The sequence below is a fragment of the Rutilus rutilus genome, assembly GCF_951802725.1.
Source record: "Rutilus rutilus genome assembly, chromosome: 7".
Taxonomy (NCBI): domain Eukaryota; kingdom Metazoa; phylum Chordata; class Actinopteri; order Cypriniformes; family Leuciscidae; genus Rutilus; species Rutilus rutilus.
Window position 1 is genome coordinate 24,263,181 of NC_140221.1, and position 21,543 is coordinate 24,284,723.

The 21,543-nt window shown below is 37.2% G+C and overlaps 1 protein-coding gene across 1 annotated transcript in view; it reads right to left on the minus strand.

The window, feature by feature from the left end:
* Positions 1-21,543, minus strand: part of fras1 (Fraser extracellular matrix complex subunit 1) — a 123,177-nt gene that overhangs the window by 65,846 nt on the left and 35,788 nt on the right. Inside the window, exons 3-14 of the mRNA XM_084414332.1 lie at positions 17,680-17,787; positions 17,126-17,218; positions 16,485-16,644; positions 14,855-14,988; positions 14,574-14,657; positions 11,979-12,080; positions 11,021-11,212; positions 8,640-8,729; positions 8,167-8,205; positions 7,896-8,043; positions 4,130-4,276; positions 3,477-3,611 (exon numbers count right to left, since the gene is read on the minus strand). Coding sequence (XP_084270458.1) covers positions 3,477-3,611; positions 4,130-4,276; positions 7,896-8,043; positions 8,167-8,205; positions 8,640-8,729; positions 11,021-11,212; positions 11,979-12,080; positions 14,574-14,657; positions 14,855-14,988; positions 16,485-16,644; positions 17,126-17,218; positions 17,680-17,787 — 1,432 coding nt within the window. The remainder of the gene's footprint in view (positions 1-3,476; positions 3,612-4,129; positions 4,277-7,895; positions 8,044-8,166; positions 8,206-8,639; positions 8,730-11,020; positions 11,213-11,978; positions 12,081-14,573; positions 14,658-14,854; positions 14,989-16,484; positions 16,645-17,125; positions 17,219-17,679; positions 17,788-21,543) is intronic.

Genomic DNA, 21,543 nt, shown 5'->3' on the forward strand with positions numbered 1-21,543 from the left:
AACTCAATCTGTCTAGCAAATTTACTGAACTGCTCCACATAAATATATCACACAAGTCTTGAAATCTCATCAATCTCCCCTTCAAACAGAGAGAGGGAGAGATGTGGGACAAAGCATCCAACTTGCAAAACGTCCTTCTATGTAAAAAAAGTAGCTTGAACAAAGATTATTTAGTAGGATGGTACCATTTATTATCTTGAATGAACTTAACAAGAATAATATAAACATGTTGCTAAAAGTTGGGTCACACCAGGGGCGTAATTTGTGGGGGGGTTGGGGGGAGATACCCCCCCCCCAATATTTAAATCTATGCATTACAACCCCCCCCAATATTTATACCATGATCACATGAAAAATATGCAGACCCAAACTTCAACCCCCCCAATGTTCAAACCAAATCTACGCCCTTGGGTCACACGTTAGATTAGGGTTCAATTCTCACTATTAACTAACTATTAACTACAACTTTTGATTCGATAAACTCCTATTACTGCTTATTAATAGTTAGTAAGGTAGTTGTTAAGTTTAGGTATTGGATAGGATTAGGAATGTAGAATAAGGTCATGCAGAATAAGGCATTCATATAGACTTTATAACACTCATTAGATTAAGTTTACTTTAATTGGAGTGAATTAGTTGAGTTAACTTGTAATAGGTTGCCTTATTTTTTCAAACTAGTCAACTTTTCATTTCTTTTTGTTTACAGTGCAGCCGAGCACCCCTTCTACATCACCTAATTATGAATTATTAGAAATTGTTATGAACACCACATAATCTGTTAAAACAGTCTCTAATTATGTTGTGCAGCAATAAGGTCACAAGACACCTTATCTGATTCTTTGTGCGAGTCTGGTGATCAGGATTAAACTACGGGTCTGGGCACGGCGCCCAGTGTGAAACATTCATGGTTCTACATGGCACCTCTCCACAGGCTCACACACTGGCACCAAGCTGGCCCAGAACCCTGAGAAACTGGAATGGGACCAAAATATTTTGACAGCCAACAACATAGTGTGAACAAGAGATGTAGCTAACCAATAGGTTTGGGAAAAGCTTGGCATGCTAGAAAAATTTGTGACAGCACACTTGGGCATGTCTGTCAGCACAACTCTTTAAGGTTTTACATGAATCCTTGAAACGCTGCAGATGCGAAAGGATCAATTTGATAGGTATATATCAAGATATCCAAGTTTGGTAATGTCTGTTTGTGGTTTGTTTCATAATAACAATGTGTTACTTGAGATATAATCAAAAATTTAACTACATTATAACATCATTTAAAACAAGAAAGAGAAAGTGAGAAAGGCACATACAGAGAGAAAGAGGGAGGGGAGGGGGGGGGGGAGAAGGGAAATGAAGATGAAGGAACATCTGAGGGCTTCCTTGAGATACCCTCTTTTTTTTTTTTTTTGCATAACTAATTAACTTCTTACCCACTGCATTTGCACTCAGTCAGAGAGTAAAACAAGAAAATGAATCCTTATCACTTGACCAAAATGAACCAATCCCTCAGTAAGATTAATTCTCGCTAAATCCACCATAATAGGCTCAACCAAAGCTGGATATTTCTTCTCCATCTTGTCCCTTGTAGAACAATACGGTCCAATCTTAAGGAGAGGCTTATTAAAGTGTGAAATTGAAAGAGAGTGGGGACTGGGGTAATTGCTGTACAGTCTAGTGCTCCCAGTCACAGACCAGTTAGCAGGTCACTAATGCACGATTCCCTCCAGATTGGATTGCTATAGACAGGTCTCTTGACAAGACCAGGTACCTACTTCTTGAGGTTGATTTTTATGCAAGGAGTGAATGCACTGCAGGTGCAGTAATGCTCCATCTGGCTTTAATAGCAAAGAAGAAATTGACCTTTTACAGCTAACATGATGCAAAATGTTGTTAGAGAAGAATTTCAAATGTAAATATAATCTGGGGGCACGTTTGATGATCGCAATGAAGTAAATGCAACTTCATTCCACAATTATTATTATTTAGCATTAGCAATGAAAACATTTATTTAGATTTAATAATGAAATTCTGTAAGAATCAGAAGAAAATGTTCTAAAGCCAAATAATTTGAGATAAATAAATGGCAGATGATATTTGCACCCCAACTGTAATACAATAAAGAAAATCTCTTTTCTATTTTAACATATTTAAAATGTAATTTATACCTGTGATGGCAAAGCTGAATTTTCAGCAGTCACTACCCCAGTTTTCAGTGTTACACGATCCTTTAGAAATCATTCTGTTGTGCTGATTTATTTATCATTATAATGTCTTGCAGAGATTAATTGAGTCTTGGGGTCAGAAAGCCTAAAAAAACAAGTACATCACAACATGCTGTTTGGAGGGTTTCAAGAAAAATCCTCCTCGCTCATCCAAAAACAAACTCCAGAATATTCAGTAGACACGACTGGAACTTCAAAAGGGACCTGGTTCTATGGTCAGATGAAGCAAACAGGGATAAAAAGTACCCCATGCCCACAGTTAAATATACTGTGTTGTGGGCCTATTTTTCTGCTGGAGGTCCTGAATATCTTGTTCAGATACATGGTATCATGGTAGCAAATACCAACAGATGAAAAAAATCTAAACCTGACGGCTTCATCTAGAAATCTTATAATGGGCCGTGGGTGGATTTTCCATCAGGACAACCATCCGAAACAACCATCAAAATCAACACAAAATTGTGTCAATGAGCACAAAATGAAGCTTCTGCCATGGCCGTCCCAGTTCCCTGACCTGAACCCTATAGAAAATGAGATGAACTGAAGAGAAGAAGCGACAACATGGATCTGGGAATCTGAAGGATCTGGAGAGATTCTGTATGGAGGAATGATCTCGTGTCAGGTGTTCTCCAAACTCATCAGGCATTATAGGAGAAAACTCAGAGCTGTTATCTTAGAAAAAGGAGGTTGCAAAAAGTATTAATAAAAGGGTGCCAATAGTTATGGCCAATGTGTTTTGAAATTTTTATTTATTATTATTATATATTTTTTTTTTCATAATGTGATTTACCCCCCACTTTCAATTATTTTACTTCAATAAAAGCTTAGATTTTTATGATTTTATTTTTATTTTTTTATGAAAGACCAAAAGGATAAACAATGCAGATTTATTTTTACAGCCATCTTTGATCATATTTACAAGGGGTGCCAATAATTCTGACCACAACTGTAATTTATTAAATATATATTATATAAATTTAAAATACATACATTCATATATTTAATATGTATATAAATATTTTTTTTTTTTTAAAATATATATATGCATTTTAAATGCATGACATGATTTTGGACAACATTTCTATGATAGCTCCACAAATGAAACAATACTTTATTGTTATGTTAATACTGCCATCTTTCCTTTTCAGCCACCTGCTGAGGTTTGCACATTACAATATTAAAAGCAGTAAACAGTGTCACAGAAAGTCAAGACAATAAAAGTGAATGAAATGTAAACTGCAGGTGACTTACTGAGACAGCGTGTGTGGTCCTGGAACAGACCTCTTTCACAGGTGGTCACACATTGCCTGCCACTGAGGAGAAAGGACCCACCACATGTTGTGCATTCAAAGTCATTCTCACAGGTGGCACATGACGGCTGGCAGGCTGGCAGAAAGAGAATAAGTGATAGGGGTTGGGGTATTCAGTTTGTGGCTGCAATAGTAAAACACTATGCAAAGGAAGAGCAAAAAAAGATTGTTACTGAAATTGTGCGTGTGAGAGTTTGTACATCAGCCTTTAAAGTGTGACAGCAGGAAATTTGTCAAATGATGCTATATAGCCCTCCAAAGTGAGGGGAAATTCCAGTGTTGGATCCGGTCTGTGTTTTGACTTGTCGAAATGACTGTAACAAACATCCCATGTGCATGTACATTCACATCCACACACACTACACACATACCAACAAAGCTATAGGATTAGCTATTAATGGAAGTAACCCAAAGCACAGGGCATTTTCAGGATTTAAAATAACACTGTGTAAAAAATATGTTAAGGCCAGAAGTGTGTGAATGTTGGTGGTAAAATAGGAGGAGGAGGAGGAGGATAAAGTGAGAAAGGATGTGAGATGAAGAACAGCAATTCATGCAACAAAACAAACATAAAAAAAAAAAATTTGTTTATACCTGCACAAAATTTGCCCTGAGCGAAAAAGCCTTCAGGACATGACTGCAGACATCGGCCATTCATTAACAGGGAGGAAGGATCCCGACAGCTGCTACAGTGATCTGGTGTGCCAGAGCACGTCAAACAGTCCTCGTGACACTGCACTTCTGCAGGCACACACAAAAAACACAGTCAAACCCCTCAGAGGACAGATGAAGTTACTGTTTACAAACACTCATTTCAACAAATTACGATCATTCACAGACTTCGGTCATCATTATCATCACCTCTGCTCTAACAAGAAAGACCCGACTGATCTGCAGCTATGACAATAAATGTGTGTTTCACTAAGAAATCACACAAACAAAACCGTCATGAATGGCTATATTTATTGTGAATGCTTTAAATTAAGAAAAGTATTTAAATATATATATATATACACAGGTGCTGGTCATATAATTAGAATATCATGAATTTATTTCAGTAATTCCATTCAAAAAGTGAAACTTGTATATTATATTCATTCATTACACGCAGACAGATATATTTCAAATGTTTATTTCTTTTAATTTTGATGATTATAACTGACAACTAATGAAAATATTACTTAAGACCAATACAAAAAAAGGATTTTTAGAAATGCTGGCCAACTGAAAAGTATGAACATGAAAAGTATGAGCATGTACAGCACTCAATACTTAGTTGGGGCTCCCTTTGCCTGAATTACTGCAGCAATGCGGCGTGGCATGGAGTCGATCAGTCTGTGGCACTGCTCAGGTGTTATGAGAGCCCAGGTTGCTCTGATAGTGACCTTCAGCTCTTCTGCATTGTTGGGTCTGGCGTATCGCATCTTCCTCTTCACAATACCCCATAGATTTTCTATAGGGTTAAGGTCAGGCGAGTTTGCTGGCCAATTAAGAACAGGGATACCATGGTCCTTAAACCAGGTACTGGTAGCTTTGGCACTGTGTGCAGGTGCCAAGTCCTGTTGGAAAATGAAATCTGCATCTCCATAAAGTTGGTCAGCAGCAGGAAGCATGAAGTGCTCTAAAACTTCCTGGTAGACGGCTGCGTTGACCTTGGACCTCAGAAAACACAGTGGACCAAAACCAGCCGATGACATGGCTCCCCAAACCAACACAGACTGTGGAAACTTCACACTGGACTTCAAGCATCTTGGATTGTGTGCCTCTCCATTCTTCCTCCAGACTCTGGGACCTTGGTTTCCAAATGAGATGCAAAATTTGCTCTCATCAGAAAAGAGGACTTTGGTCCACTGTGCTTTATTAAATCCAGAGTCAACGCAGCCGTCTACCAGGACATTTTCAGAGCACTTCATGCGGACTTCATTTTCCAGCAGGATTTGCACCTGCCCACACTGCCAAAAGAACCAAAACCTGGTTCAATGACCATGGTATCACTGTGTAATTACTGTGTGATTTCATGTAATATTCACATTTTCTGGGATTTTGATTTCGTGGGTTTCATAAACTATAAGCCATAATCATCAAAATTATAACAAATAAAGGCTTGAAATATCTCACTTTGCATGTAATGAGTCTATAGAATATATTAGTTTCACCTGTTAAGTTGAATTCTTGAAATAAATCAACTTTTTGATGATATTCTAATTATATGACCAGTACCTGTATATATATATATATATATATATATATATTTTTTTTTTTATGGTGGTAAAAATGATATTTAAGCAAGTTAAAAATAGTTTTGTGGATTGTGCGGAAATTAATCTACATATTTTTCTTCACTATAAACCATATACACTACCATTCAAAAGTTTGGGGTTGGTAAGATTTTTTATACGTTTTTGAAAGAAGTCTCTTATGCTCACCAAGGCTACATTTATTTTAGCAAAAATACAGTAAAAACACTAACATTGAGAGATATTATACAAAAATTTAAAATTCCTGTGATGACAGCTGGATTTTCAGCATCATTACTCCAATCTTCAGTGTCTCATGATCCTTCAGAAATCGTTCAGTATGCTGATTTGCTGCTCAAGAAACATTTCTTACTATTATTAATGTTTTGATGAATAGAAAGCTCAAAAGAACGTCTTTACTGTCACTTTTGAACAATTTAATGTGTCCTTGCTGAATAAACATAAATCTCTAAAAAAAAATCTTACCAATCCCAAACTTTTGAATGGTAGTGTTCGTTTTACTTCTCTCTAAACCATATATAATTTTAACATTAACAAATATTATTACATTATACATTAATGCTTAACAAACCATTACAACTGTTGCTTGCCTGAAGCACCTGAAATCGCAGTTGCCAGTTGTGTGACGTAATGGTAATTTCATCTATAGTCATGCAAATGAACCCCCAAATCTCCAACCCAGTCTTTGGTGTTCCGATAAGGCATTCATAACTTCTCCACATGGTCCAAAGGAAACTCGAGCCTCCAATAATAGTTCCCTTTGGCACCATTACATGGCACAAGAAATAATTACACAATCTCTAATGAGCTTGTAAATCCCTTGCTAACTTTGGGTTGCAGGTTTCTGGCTCTGTCCATGAGGCCAGAGAAAGAGGGCAATGTAGGATATTTAAGGTGCATTGGTGATTATTTGATGGTCATTCACAATTTTTGGAGCGGTCTTATTATTTTCTGACATTCCCCTATAAATCATATTTAATTAAATACTTTGGTATGTGTGAATCAATAACTCTTGGTGGAAAAACTATCCTACTCTCCATTTTCTGGATGAAGTAAGCATTTTTTGCCAGAATGACCTTTGAGACTTTCCATCGATTTGAAAAATCTACTTGTTTTGAGTGCAAATGTATTATAACACGGTCACTAGTAAGTAAATCCTTCTGTATCACAGCGTTTCTCACAGTAACACTCCAAGTGATTATGTCTCAGACAATCTATCTGATACAACACTGATGCTGGGCTCCTTCTGTTCCTCACAACAGGCAGTCAAGTTAACAAATCGTTATGTGGCTGTAAATGCATACACATTGCCTTTGCCGTAATGATCAAATCTGGACATTAACTAGCTAACAAACGCTATCAGCATGCAAGCTGATACTTACCATATATGAATAATAATATAGTGCTGTTAAATATAGAAGGAAAAAGAGTGTTTTTTTTTTTTAAACTGCCAAGATGTACTATTTGACTGCTGTTTTTATAGAGGCTACATTAGTATAATCTTATACCCACACACATATAAACGTCCAAACAATTTGCCCTGTCTCTTCAGAAATTTTTTTGCTTATATACATTAGCAAAATGTTAACACAAATACGTTCTGTTTTCTTTCTCTCTGTGGTCTTTTCCAAGAGAAAGAGAGAGAGAAAGATGTATGTTCCTTCCTGCAGCCTCTCTGGAAGTCACCAGGGAAATTTAGTATATAGAGCAGACGCGAGTCTCGTGGGTGACGCAGAGCTAAATAACCACGTTATCTAACCAGAATATAATCTAATACTATAGCTCTCATCTCTCTCCCACTGAGATCAACTATTTTTTATTTTATGGCCAAGGAACTGTTCCTGGGAGACCTGATAAAGAAAGATTTTTAGAGAAATCAAAATGAAATCAAAAATGATTTTAATTATATTACTTTTAAAGAAATATTGTTAAACTGGGAATATAATAATGTAATGTTCTTTAGATGTAAATAAATTACAATTCATAGTATAACCCCAATTTTACTGATTTTATTGGAACATATTCATAAGAGAGCAATGTAATTCACGACAGTAGCTTGTAATTTATCATTGCTGTAAGGCAAACATAGATGCAGGTCTCACCTGGATTGCAATCCGGACAGCACTGCTCACGGTGCGGTATAGTTAGGGTTCCCAATGGACAGGTGGGACAGGAGTGCTGATAACAGGTCACATGACCCTCTTGACACTGGCACTCACGACATGGCCCCTCTCTGACACTCTCCAGATTCTGAGACCAGAGACACAAAAGATACAGTAAACACAATTTTTTTGCTTAAAAAAAAAAAAAAAAGTGTTATAACTGCATTTATTAATCTTGCAAACCATAAATCAAGTGCTCCTGTTTACTTACAGTGAGGCGTCTAAAACTCTTGACATTGGCTTTCTGCCCCTAAACGGACAAAGACAGTCAGATTGATTGATTGCGATATTGATTTACTTGTTATCAAATGCTCATTGTACACTATTGTAAAAAAAAAAAAACAGTTTAAAGAAATATTTACTTTTATTCAGAAAGGACATTTTCATTTTTTATATTAAAAGTTACAAAAAATTATATTTCAAACAAATGCTCTTCACTTGAACATTCAATTCATCAAAGAATCAGGATTCCACAAATATATTACAGCATAACTGTTTTCAACAACATTAATAATAATTTTAAAACATTAAAACAGAAAAAAGTGATTTTATATTGTAAAAAATAGTCCATAATATTACTGTTTTTACCATATTTTTGAATGACAGTGCATGTATTTTATATGTGAACATGGATATAAGAGCACTAAATGTGATTTAAAGGTGGCGGCAGATAAAGCTTCATACCTTTTGGTCTGGCTGTGAATATGTACAGGAACTGGTTGTTGTCTTACACTCTGGGCAGCACTTCCCAGGCAAATGGACCAGTTTTTCTCCCTGGCACAAAGGTGTGAAATATTAGCTCATTTAATTTCAGTATGAAACACCCCCAGGGGAATGATTAGCTGTCTCACACAGAGCCACAAATCTCTAATTACATCACATTTCCAATTCTACCTCTGAGGTTCTTTATTGGGGGCTGTTATCTATAGTCATTTCCATTCATGAGAGAATCTTTAGTTGTTTCTGTGTAACACAGTTTGATCACCAAAGTCATGGTGGTCTTACAGGGAGATCAGCAGATGTCAGTGAAATATGAAGCTACAGATGGGAAAGACAGATTGATAAATGTTTTCAAAAAGATAGATAAGCGTCTGTTGTGTTTCTGTGTTGTTTAATCAGATGCTCTATTACTATGACTTCAAAGAACAGGACCTTCACACCACTGCACCGAAAAAAGGTTTAACCTAATAATGTGCTTCATGTGAGAACATCTAAATTTACACCAACAAAACTAAATTTAAAGCTGTTGTTCACCCAAAAATTGAAATGAAAATACTGTCACATTATTTACTCAACCACGTTGTTCATCTTCACAACACAAATTAAGATATTTGAAATATTCTTTCATCATTTTTGTCCATCAATTGAAAGTCCACGCAACCAAAACTTTCACACATCAAAAAGCACAAAAAGACATGATTCGAGCAGTTTAATCCAAGTCTTCTGAAGAAACATGATTGCTTCATATGATGAGCATATTTTATTTAAAGGGGTCATATAATGGTACATACACTTTTACAAGTTGATTGTACTGAAATGTGTGTTGGCAGTGCCTGTACACAACCATCATATAATGATAAAAATCCATCCAGTGGTCTTTTTTTAATCTCCTTATATGTTTTCCCCGTCTCAAATCGAGCCGTCTGACCATGTGACGTCACACGGTCGGACGCCCCTCCCACGATTGTTAAATGACAGCAGCGTTTCAACACAGACCCCCCCGAGCGAGCTGTCATCATAGTCCGCCATTGTTGATACGCTGGAGCAGAATGGCGTCTAAGCGATTGTGGTGTTCTGTTCTTGGGTGCAATAACGAACACAGCAGTCATTTTGATGTTCCTAAATCCGAACCGCTGAAGACGCAGTGGCTGAGTTTTGTTTTCGAAGGGAATATTCCCCACGATCAACGTCAATGCTTTCATGTTTGCGCGAATCATTTCTCACCAGACTGCTTTATAAAGGAGGGTCAGTATAAAGCTGGTTTTGCTAAGAAGCTGCTCCTGAAAAAAGGATCGGTACCAACTATTCGTGTTCCTGCTGCACCTCCAGAAGAACAAGTGAGTGTAACGTTTTATTAACCTTTATATTAATCTTTGCAAATCGCTTGCACGCTTCACGATGAATGCGGCTAAGGTTTACACTCAGAGTACATTACGGCATGTTTTCTATGTACAACGTTCTCAATATAATTCATAATCCCAAGTTTATAATGAACAACGCGTTATGGTTACGTGGTAACTGTGTACGCACAGAACAAAGGGGCGGGGTGAGCAAAGCTCATTATCATTTAAAGACACATGCACTTTAATGGCGTGCTGAAAACAGAGCTGTTTTTGACCGGGTAAAATTAGTGTTTTCTTACAAACCTTTCATTTAGACCCTAAAGAATCATAATAACTTGTACAAAAATGGCATTATATGACCCCTTTAAGCTTTTATTCCCAATAAAAATATCTTCTTTTGTGTTACAAAGATGAACAAAAGTCTTATGGGATTGGATTGACATGAGGGTGAGTAAATGATGTGTGTGGGGGGTAATCATCCTTATAAGAGTAGAAATTGCTCCAAATAATTGCATGTTACCAATTTTTACAGTGTGTATAATACTTTTACGCACCAGAATGTGTCACATTTTAAATGTATAGGAGTATAGAGGTAACTCTACCATGACCCTAGAGAAGTTCACAGGACTTCCAAAAAAATGTTAAGTCAGAGTTTCCTTTCTAAAGGATAACCTTTACATTGACTGTCCTGGATTTGGGCCAAAAGTACAATTAAAAAGTGATGAATCTTCCCAGTGCTCAACCTTTCACAGCACCTTATGATTAATGGAGAATATATCGGAAAATATATTGATTGAATACCGTTATAATTCATAACCAGGACAAATGACCACAGATATAATGTGCCCCAGGTTTTAAAATCTCTTAGTATATTTTGCCCTAATAATTTGTAATGGCGGTATATAGGACATCCCCCAGCTGAGCTTGTTAATTGTTTCTTTTAATGAATAGGGCAAGCATGTGTTCCTGCTGATGGCTCTGCATCGAAATTTGGACACATACCCGTGGGCACTCCGATCTGGCACACTCGACCCGTTGGCACAGCACCTGACCCCGTTCACACATGCAGAACTCACAACCCGTGCCGTTCCACATATCGCCATGGTAACGTATGATGCCCTCATAGAGGCAGCTGCCTTTAGACTGGACACAATCTTCACAGCACAGGCCAGCTCGCTTGACCTTCATCTGACCCTGAGAAGAACACATGTTAGCACATACTGTATTATAAACACACTTGCTCATTCACATCAAATAGTTTTGTCTTGTGCCTCAGTTTGTAAAAACAAAAGAAAATCCATTGTAAAAAATGATATCCTTTAAAAAGAGCTTAAGTTTTTTCTAACCCAGAATATTTCTTTAAAGACCACACGACCTAAAGCGAGCTGACATCACAAGTGTGATGACGTATTTGGAAGTTTGGGAAGTTTGGGCGAGAGTAACTGAAGGGCTCATCCCTATTTAGGAAAATTGACAGTATGAGAAAAACAATCATTTTAAAATCTGTATAAATGCTAAAAAATGAATTTTGACAACTTTTAGCATATAAATGGACTAAAAGTTAATAGATATGAATGAAAAAGCCATTAAATTCTCATTTTGATCTCATGGGGTGATTTCACGCTCTTTAAGGTTTTACACTTATTAAGGTAAGACATAAAAAGTATTGTTCTAAAGCACAGCACATAAGATCATAAATTTTGCATGAAAGCAAAAGACTGAGATGGAAAACACCCCGGAGCAACAGACAAAATGCAAAATATATAGCGCAAACAATCATAGATGATGAAAAATCCTAACTATCACTTTCAGGCTAAAGAAGCATAAAACACAAGAATCAAAGTGAGATTCTATTAAATTATAAAAGTCAGTTGGCCAGCAGCTTCTCTTTCGTGATCTTCTCAGTAAGTTTGCTAGTCAAGTGACATGAAGTGTTGGGGTGTAAGGGATTTCTGCTGACCTTGTCACAGTGGAGAGGAGGGCACTTCTCCGTTTGACAGCGGGACTGACCGCGATCACACACACAGGTGGTACAGCTGCCCCTCTGCCACTGCACACCATGCTAAAAACACACACAGACATACACAAAAAAAAGAATCAGTGTCAATGGAACATATACACTGCAGAGCCAAACCATTATGACCAGTCACAGCGGCGAAACGAAAAATGTTGATCATCTCATTTAAACATTTAGCAGACGCTTTTATTCAAAGCGACTTACAAAGGTAACTCCTAACTTATCTTATCTCCTAACAAGCTCACATGTCAATGTCTGGGTTGATTAGATGGTAAGCGAGCAATCAGTTCTTGTAATCATCATGCTGGATGCAGGGGAAATGGGCAGAAGCAAAGACCTGAGAGACTTTGACAAGGGCCAAACTGTTACAGCAAGACGACTGGGTCAGAGCATCTCTGAAACCGCACGGCTTGTGAGTTTCTCCTGATCAGCAGTGGTGAGAATTTACCAACAGTGGTCTGAGGAGGGACAAACCACAAACCGGCGACAGGGTGTTGGGCATCCAAGGCTCATCGATGCATGAGGGCAAATAAAGCTATCCCATCTGATCTGAACTGACTGAAGGTCTACTGTCGCACAAGTCACAAAAAAGTTTAATTATGGTTACGGGAGGAATGTGTCACAACACACATTGCATTGCTCCCTTTTCATATGGGGCTGCATAGCCACAGACCAGTCAGAGAGCCCATGATAACCTGTCCACTTTCGAAAGCACCTACAATGGGCACACAAGTGTCGGAACTGGACCTTGGAGCAGTGGAAGAAGGTAGCCTGGTTTGATCAGTCCTGTTGTCCTTTGGCTGTGTAAGTGTGCGCCATTTACCTAAGGAAGCAATGCCAACAGGAAGGCACTGTGAGAAGATGACAGCCGGTGGAGGAAGTGTGATGCTCTGGGCAATGTTCTGCTGGGAAACCCTGGGACTGGACATTCATGTGGACGTCAAGTTGACACTTGCCATCTACCTAAATGTCGCAAACTAGATACACCCCTTCATGGCAATGGTATTTCCTGATGTCAGTGACCACTTTCAGCAGGAAAATGCGCCCTGCTACAATGCACACATTGTTCAAGAATGGTTTGAGGAACATGATGAAGAGTTCAAGGTGTTGCCCTGGCCTCCAGGTTCCCCAGATCTCAATCTGATTGAGCATCTGTGGGATGTGCTGGACCAACAAGTCCAATCCACTGCAGCTCCACCTCACAACCTACAGGACTTGAAGGATCAGCTGCTAAAGTCTTAGTGCCAGATACCACAGGACACCTTCAGGGGTCTTATAGAGTCGAAGCCTCGGCGGGTTTGCTCTGTTTTGTCGGCACACGGAGGACCAACAGCATATTAAGCAGGTGGTCAGGTAGCATTGTTTTGGATCATCGTTGTATGTCATTAATACTATATACTCTATATAGCTTCATTTTTTATGGCATCTCAAAGTTGTTCAAAGATTTAGCAGTAGACTGCATTACAGCACATAATTCATTTCAAATAAATGACAATTTCAGCCACTGCTGTAGTGAACAAGACAAGTACTACAAGGAGATGAAAAGACTGGTGAATGTTATCCTCCCCAAATCCTTGCTTTACTTTCGCACAATCCACTGCGATCAAAAGAGCTGAATTCCACTGAGTGGGACATGTTCGCTGAGAACACGCCGAAGAGAGAAACAGCCCTAAATGGCAAGCTGATGAGAGATTGTGTGAATCGTATATTCAGAGCTGAGGGGATCAACTGGAATAATTTAAGAATTAATCACAAAAGAAAAACAAAAAAAAACATATGATTCAACCATTGTCTGAATATTATACAGTATTTCTATCATAATATTGGCTCTGGTGGTTTGACAATTGTATTAACGAGGACATGAATGCATAAACTGCTGCTCATTAGTAATATTTTTTTATCACATTTAATCATATACTTTAATTTATCTTAAATACACAGTCAATTAATATAAATGTATATAAGTTATGTATTAATATAAACTTGGTTAGCTTAAAATGTGCTATTATTTTACATTATTAATTTTTTTTACTGGTAATATTTTATTTTATTTACTACTAGATTTGTTTATTCACAATATTATACACATATTGTTTTTTATTTTACATTGCACAAGTTATTATTGTATGCTATAAATGCTTTGGCAATACACATTTTTTCATGTTAATAAAGCAAACTAAAACGGCAGATTTAGAGAGACCTAGCAAACAGAAGAAAAGTCAGTTGAGGGAATAATGTGTATTATGTGTGAACAATGAAGGTAGGAACAAAAGAGCATATAAGGTAGAGAGAGAAATGTGTTGATGAATGAGTGAAACAGGCACATCACACACACCGGACTCAGACACGGCTCTACCCTCAACCCATCTGCCACAGTATGAATGATGAACACACTTTAACCCACACTTACCATCACCTCCCTGAAAAGGTCTTCCATAATACAGACATGCACTATATCACATCTGTCATTCTCAATCTATCTCTGCCTTTAGATCTCTATGTATATTTTACCTTTCTCTAATCTGCTTTCTGGCTTACCTTGTACTCATTCCCAGCCTCCATGCAGGGATTCTGCTCACATTGCGGACAGCACTGTCCTGCCTGAACCACCAGGTTCTCATTCTGCAAATTAAACAAGTACATCAACATGCTGTTTTTAATAGCTAACTCTTTTTAGTAAGTGATAACATTTAAACAGGGTTAATTGAACTAGTTTTAGAGATAATGTTAATCTAGACATGCAGCATTGTGTTTTCCCTTGACTATTACCGACAGATCGAAACACAAAGCACAACTGACAGTTCAGGGTTGTTACTGACCGCTTTGCATGTAACAGGCTGACACTCCGCAACCAGGCATTCAACGCGGCCATTTCCGCATCTACACTTTGTACAGGGGCTGGATGTCCAATCCACCCCATCTCTGTACTCACGGCCTTCCCAGGTGCATGAAGCTATGGAGTGGGAGAGAGCTTTTTATAATTGCAAAAAAAGTACTAAGATCTCTGAAGGAAAAAAACCCCACATCATTAGTATAAGACAGCAGAATAAACCCTCTTGGGACCCATATAGCTAAGAAAAGAAAGTCTTTTAAAAACAATCAGCAAAACATTCAACAAAGAGAACAGGATCTGAGGCAAACAGATGATTGCTACTAACTTCATGACTCACATGTAAAAAACAAAAAATCTGTGCTATATCTGTGCCACTAGTGACACCAAACAAAAATGCAAAAATAATGTCTGTTTTCAAACCAGTTTTAAACACTACAACAGTCATTGTTGGGGAAATTCATTGGTTGAGCCAAAGCTGTTATATCCACTCTCAAACAGATCACAAATGCATTTGAGGCCACTAGAAACTACACACATCATCTTTAAAATTGCAATGTAACGGGAGTAACGTCAGATCAGTTATTTTGTATTGTGACATACATCAGACAAAGAAAAAGTAAGACGGGGACTTGATCATGACCACTGGTTTTTGAATGGATGGAGGCAGATCTGAATGTAAGCTTGCAGTCGATTGTAAAAAAGGTGCGGGGATTTAAGCAGACTTAATTATTGAAGATTAAAAATGACAAGGTCAAAAAATAAAAATGACTAATTAAAAATATGCATGGATAAATTGATCACAATGAGTTCAGTGAGACTCACATACTGACTTTAACATGTACATACAAATATATTTACATATGTATGTACTTAATATAAATACCCTGCAATAGTACTTTTGGTATACTAAATTGGTATACTTAAAGTCTGCTAAACTGGAACGATTAATTTTGTACTTAATGCACTTTAGTTATCCGGAAATAGTACTGAGGTCTAAGATATACTTAAGTATATTTGATTGTGCTAAAGTGGAACTATTGCAAGTACACTTTAGGTACACTTTAAATATCATGCATTTAAAGACTGATGTTATACAGAGATCATACTATCATTACTAATACTGATATTAAAACACATTTTAGGGTAATATTAAGAAATGTGCATTGTGCAATAAAGTACTCCAAATACATTTTTATTATCATATTTATATCAGTAAGTCTCAAGCAATTTGTCAGTAAAATTTTTATGGATTTGTAGTATACTTAGTATCAAGTATACTACATATTATAAAAACATTTTGGTATAAGTTTTTTCACTAGGGACACTAAAATAAAACTGAAAGTGAACAATAAAAAATGTAATAAAAGGAAACAAAAAAGAAAATACTATTCATTTTCATTCAATAAATAGTAAAAAAAAAAAAAAACTTAAAGATATATGATGTCATGAGTTCCACGGGAAAACTAAATTCTTAAATACAATAGCACAATTTTTTTCCTAATGTGAACGAACCGACTGACCAAAACTTGAAACAGTGGGAGAAAAGTAGTCACTTTCACAAGCAACATAGTATGCCATCAAGTTGTGCATGAAATAAATGTTGTAGCTTACTGTACCTCCATTATGAGTGCATACAGGACAACAGTCTCCCCCTGGGATGAAAGGACTCTGGTCTTTCCCACAACTAAGAGGAGGACAATCACGTGGCCTGCAGGTCACCTTCCCATGAGAACATGTACACACCGAACATTTGGAATTACTCCATTGACTGTCATGCTGAGAGAGTGAGCGAGAGAGAGAGAGAGAGAGCGAGAGAGAGAGAGAGAGAGAGCGAGAGAGAGAGCGGTGGATCAGGACATGGTTGAAGAGACATGTTGATATTATTCCATAAAAACATGAAATAGACTTAAAAAAAACTGTTAACTTTAAATGTGTGCAAACATGCCAAATATCACTTCTTGTTTTGAGCCCCACTGCCAACACAGCTTGTTCCCCAAAATAAATGCTACTTGACTTGGAAGCTACACTGCTTGAATCCTAAACAGAGCACCACGTGGCTCTTTAGCAGGGGTGATTGGGACAAAAAAGAAGCTTGCTCTGTCAGGGAAGAGTGGAACACAAACAAGAATGCCTTTGTGCACAAAACGAAGCAATCAACGAGCCGGGTGCTAAACCAGAAGTGGGAAGATTGGCTAAGGGACAGGATGAGGCTTAGAGCATCTTTCATTGGAGTTGTGTCATAAGAAGTGTCACTTACCCCATAAACCATTCCTTCATGGTGACAGATGCCGGGCAACTGCGCGAAACATTCCGGACAACACTTGTTGGGTGGGATTCTCAAGCGTTCACCCTTGGAAAACATCCAAAGAAACATTTCAAGAGATGCATTAGCATCCCAGAGATAGATTTTATGAATGAAAATACACTTCAGAGAAAGCTTTATCAGGACTCAGGAGCAATGAGCAAAAATATTCGTCTTTGCAACCAGTGTTATTTTAGTATTATTGATATATTGTAAGTTGTGAATGATTCAATGAGTAACTCATAAACTAGCATAGTGATGTCACCAGCAACAACACCACTTTTGAGGACCAGTACTAACTGTTGTAGAAATCCTTTGAGAACCAGGTAACATTGAATTCTCTTATCATTCTAACCATTTATAACAGCGTTCTTAGTATTGGTTTTAACTGGACCAAAAGCATTCATGTTTAATTGTTTTGTTGTTGTTGTTGTTTTTTCATTCCTAGAAAACATTGCATTCATCTACTCAGGTACTGTTATTGCCCCTTTTTAATGGCCCATTCTTACCCTCTGAAAGTCACATTGGGGATTTCGGCAGCGAGTGGGTTTGCAGATGACAATATCATTATAGCAGATGCAGTCTTGACAGGTGTCTGGTTTCCATGATGTATTGTTCTATAACAGGAAAAAAGGTACAAAGACATAAATCCATGCACACCAAATGCTATCAACTCTCAGTTGATCAACACTAAAAAGTAAGTCCCTGACATCTGGAGATGAAAACATAAAAACAAGTCAAAGCTCTAATAATGATTCCAAGAACAGTAATGTCCCTACCCACTAAACATTCCCAATCATCAGTTTTCAAAAAGGCTTCAGAATATTTTTGTTAGATTTGTTAGAAAGTCTTAACTGAAACCATTAAACATGGCCATTAGAAATAGTAAAGCTGTCTTACATTTAACTCCACACATCCCCATTTCCAACAATAAATGTTAGAGCATGAACAGATAAGACTAAAAGATTTGACTTTAGTATTTTAAGATCTATTAACAGTCTTGCCAGAGGGACCTCCTGCATTAAAGGTATCAGATGAACAGAGAGGTAAAACAGAGGAGGAGCCTCCTTTATGTCAAGCTAGCCTTTTTCCTGAACTAATCCAAGCAGAGAGACAAACAGACAGAGAACCATGCTGGAGTTTGGATTGGTCCTCAAACAGGTTTTTCTTTTTTCCAAACACTTCAAGAAAGGTGAGGGTGAATGAAACATTAAACAAGTTCACGAACAAGTTATTTTTGATGAATCAGTGACCGACCGAGAACTCAGGCAAAACCGAACATAGAAATGCCTGAAAACTAAACCAAAACAGAACATACATTTGACACTATATACACAAAACTTTGCTCTTTCTGATCATAAATTCTGTACAGTTGTATTATAAATCACACACAGTGACAGCTATCCTGAGGAGGCATCTTGTCAAACTGACATTTTGAGCAAGTGTTGATGGGTTGGGCATTTCAGCACAGCACCTAGCCTCTGAAGTGACACTCCGCACAGATGTCTTAATGGGGAATGGCCCCAGCGTGGCTTTGAATGGCTAGCTCAGAAAGATCTGAGGACAGTCAATATCTCAGCAAACTGCCCGTGGTATCCAGAGGCCCAGGGTGGTGATAGAATCTCGGTTGTTAGTGTTCTAAAAACGCATCTAATGTGATGTGTGGCATGCAGCACATTCAGATAAAATTGTGAAAATGTAACATTGCACAAATTTAGCCATGTCATGGGGGAAATAAGCTTTGAATACATTAATATGTTAAAGGGATAGTACATTCAAAAATGAAAATATGTATTATTCCGAGAACATGTGACATTCTTTATTCTGTGAAACACAAACGTACATTTTTGAAGAATATTATGGCCACTCCTTTCCACGCAAAGAAAGTAAATGATAACTGAGGCTGTCAAGCTTTTGAAATAAGAAATTATTAGATTTTTTTTTAGATTTTAGTTTTTTGGTTGAACTTTAACCAAGAGCCTTAATAATGGCAGCAGAATTAAAAGAAAAAGTGTGAAGTGATTTCTTACCTTAATCATAATTTGACAAAGCCCTCTGTGGGACACAAAACTCCTGACATTTCATAAAATGATACTTTTATCAAACCAATCAAAGTGATAATAAACTTGAATTAGTCTGAGCTAGTCTGAAACAACTGTCAGCACCTGAGGTAGAACTAAGAATCAAAACATCTGCTTCTTGTTCACTCACATTAGCTATGTTCCTATTGCATAGTCGGTTACATAAGCAAGGCCCTGAAGTTTTGAATTTTTTATTTCAGTAATAACTGATGTGCAGTGTATATTATGCGAAAATGAAAGTGTTATTTTGACTTTTGATGCATGTAAACCTCTTGTAGAAGACCTTCAAAACAAAATTAGTCAACTTTAAAATAGCATAACAGGGGCACTTTAAGTTAATTGTGAGGAAAAAGCTCTGACATTTAAGATCTTTAAATTAAAAATGAGTCACGAAACATTTCCATGAGGAGCAACGCAGTTACTTAAGTTTCTAATCAGGTAGGCTATATACTGCATGCAAAATGTTATGACACATTTAAACGGTGTTATTGTTCATTAAAACCAAAACCATTAACTATTTTTGGTATTTAAAAATGTCTGAATTTAATTGCATTACATCACAAAACATCAAACCATTTAAAAAAGAAAAATCTCAGAGTTTAGTTTTCTGAGCTATATTTGCAATGACATAAATACAATGTATAGTAAGTCTTTTCTCTCTAAGTTCACAAAGGTGTCCTAGCAGAGCAACTTCAGTGCAGTAGTTCAATGCAGTTACTATGAATATTTTCCACAAAGTTTTACATTCAAATAATACTATAACAGAACATTTTAAACCTTATACACACTAAAGTTGAGGTTTTTCTAAAGGTGGTTTTGGAGGCACGTACACACCTTCCCCAAAAAGAAGAGAGAACGGGTATCCATGTCAAAAAAGCTATTTGGTTGATGTATTGGGTTGTCTAAAACACAAAGTAAAAGCTTGAATGAGCCCCGGCCCTGGCCCCGCTTGGAACGACGTATGAGAAGAATCGACAAATAAGGACACTTGTTGCTGAAGCTAAAGATAGGTCTGGATCTGGACCAACGCTAACAGGAGCATACTGTGGGTAAGGTGTATCTGCACAATCTCCAGGCCACACCAGAGTTTGTGTGACAGAACATATTTGATAAATCAGCTGAGGAAGTAATGTGACATATTTGGTGGGCCACTCAGGTACAATTCAGATACACACCATTACCCACAGACAAATGGTCTCTTGTGTGCACTGGAGGATTTGAGACTGTATATAGCGAAGAAAACAATTTATCTTCTGTTTCTGTGTCATTCTAAAGTATCACGTCTCTAGAAAGTCTCCACTCAAAGTAATAACAGCAGTGGCTATTTAAATGGAGTTTAAAAAAAATGATCTGGGTGAAAACATCACATTAAAACCCTCAAGGTCACATGTAAATGTTCCTATTTCAATTCTATAAGCTAAAGACTACTAGCCAAGCAAGCAGAAGGTAATTGAGTCCAAATTGAGCTGGCCTTGATTTAGGCAGTGAGAGATCAGCCAGAACCGAACCATTGCACAGACTAATTCAATTAGAGAATGTGCTAAATCGTGTCCCCCAGCCAATTCAGTCCACTAAAGCAGTGGCTGATGGCCAAAGTTACAACCAATGCAACTTAACCTACAGTTTGAGAGATCTTAAATAAGCACATCCTACATCAATTATATGGATGGTATTGGTCGTGTGGGATGACAAAGCAGTTAGAGAAATTTTAAAATGTTTCTAAAAATAAGGATTGTTGTCATTTTTTGCCAATGTATTCTACACTGTTGCTGCACATTCTGCACAAAAACACTCTCTTGAAAGCATCAGTAAAAATGTGTTGCAATGTTTTGCATTGTATACCATTCAAAGCTGCCAATGCTGCATTTATTTAATAAACAATACAGTAAAAACAGTACTATTGTGAAATATTATTACAATTTAAAAAAATTACCATTACTCCAGTCTTCAGTGTCACACAATCCTTCCGAAATCATTCTAATGTCCTGATTTGGTGTTCATGAAACATTTCTTATCAATGTTGAGAACAGTTGTGCTGCTTAGGCCTAATATTTTTGTGATTTTTTTTTTGAAGAACTGAAAGTTCAAAAGACCAGCATTTATTTGAAACCGAAACCTATGTCTTCACCTTTTATCAATTTAATGTGTCCTTTCAGAGAGAAAAAAAACCTTACTAACCACAAACTTTTTAATGATAGTTTATAACGTCCAACTTGCTGCCTATTTTATTTTTGTTAAATTAATTGATTAATTAATTACTCACATGAAATATGGTGCTCATAAAACATCATA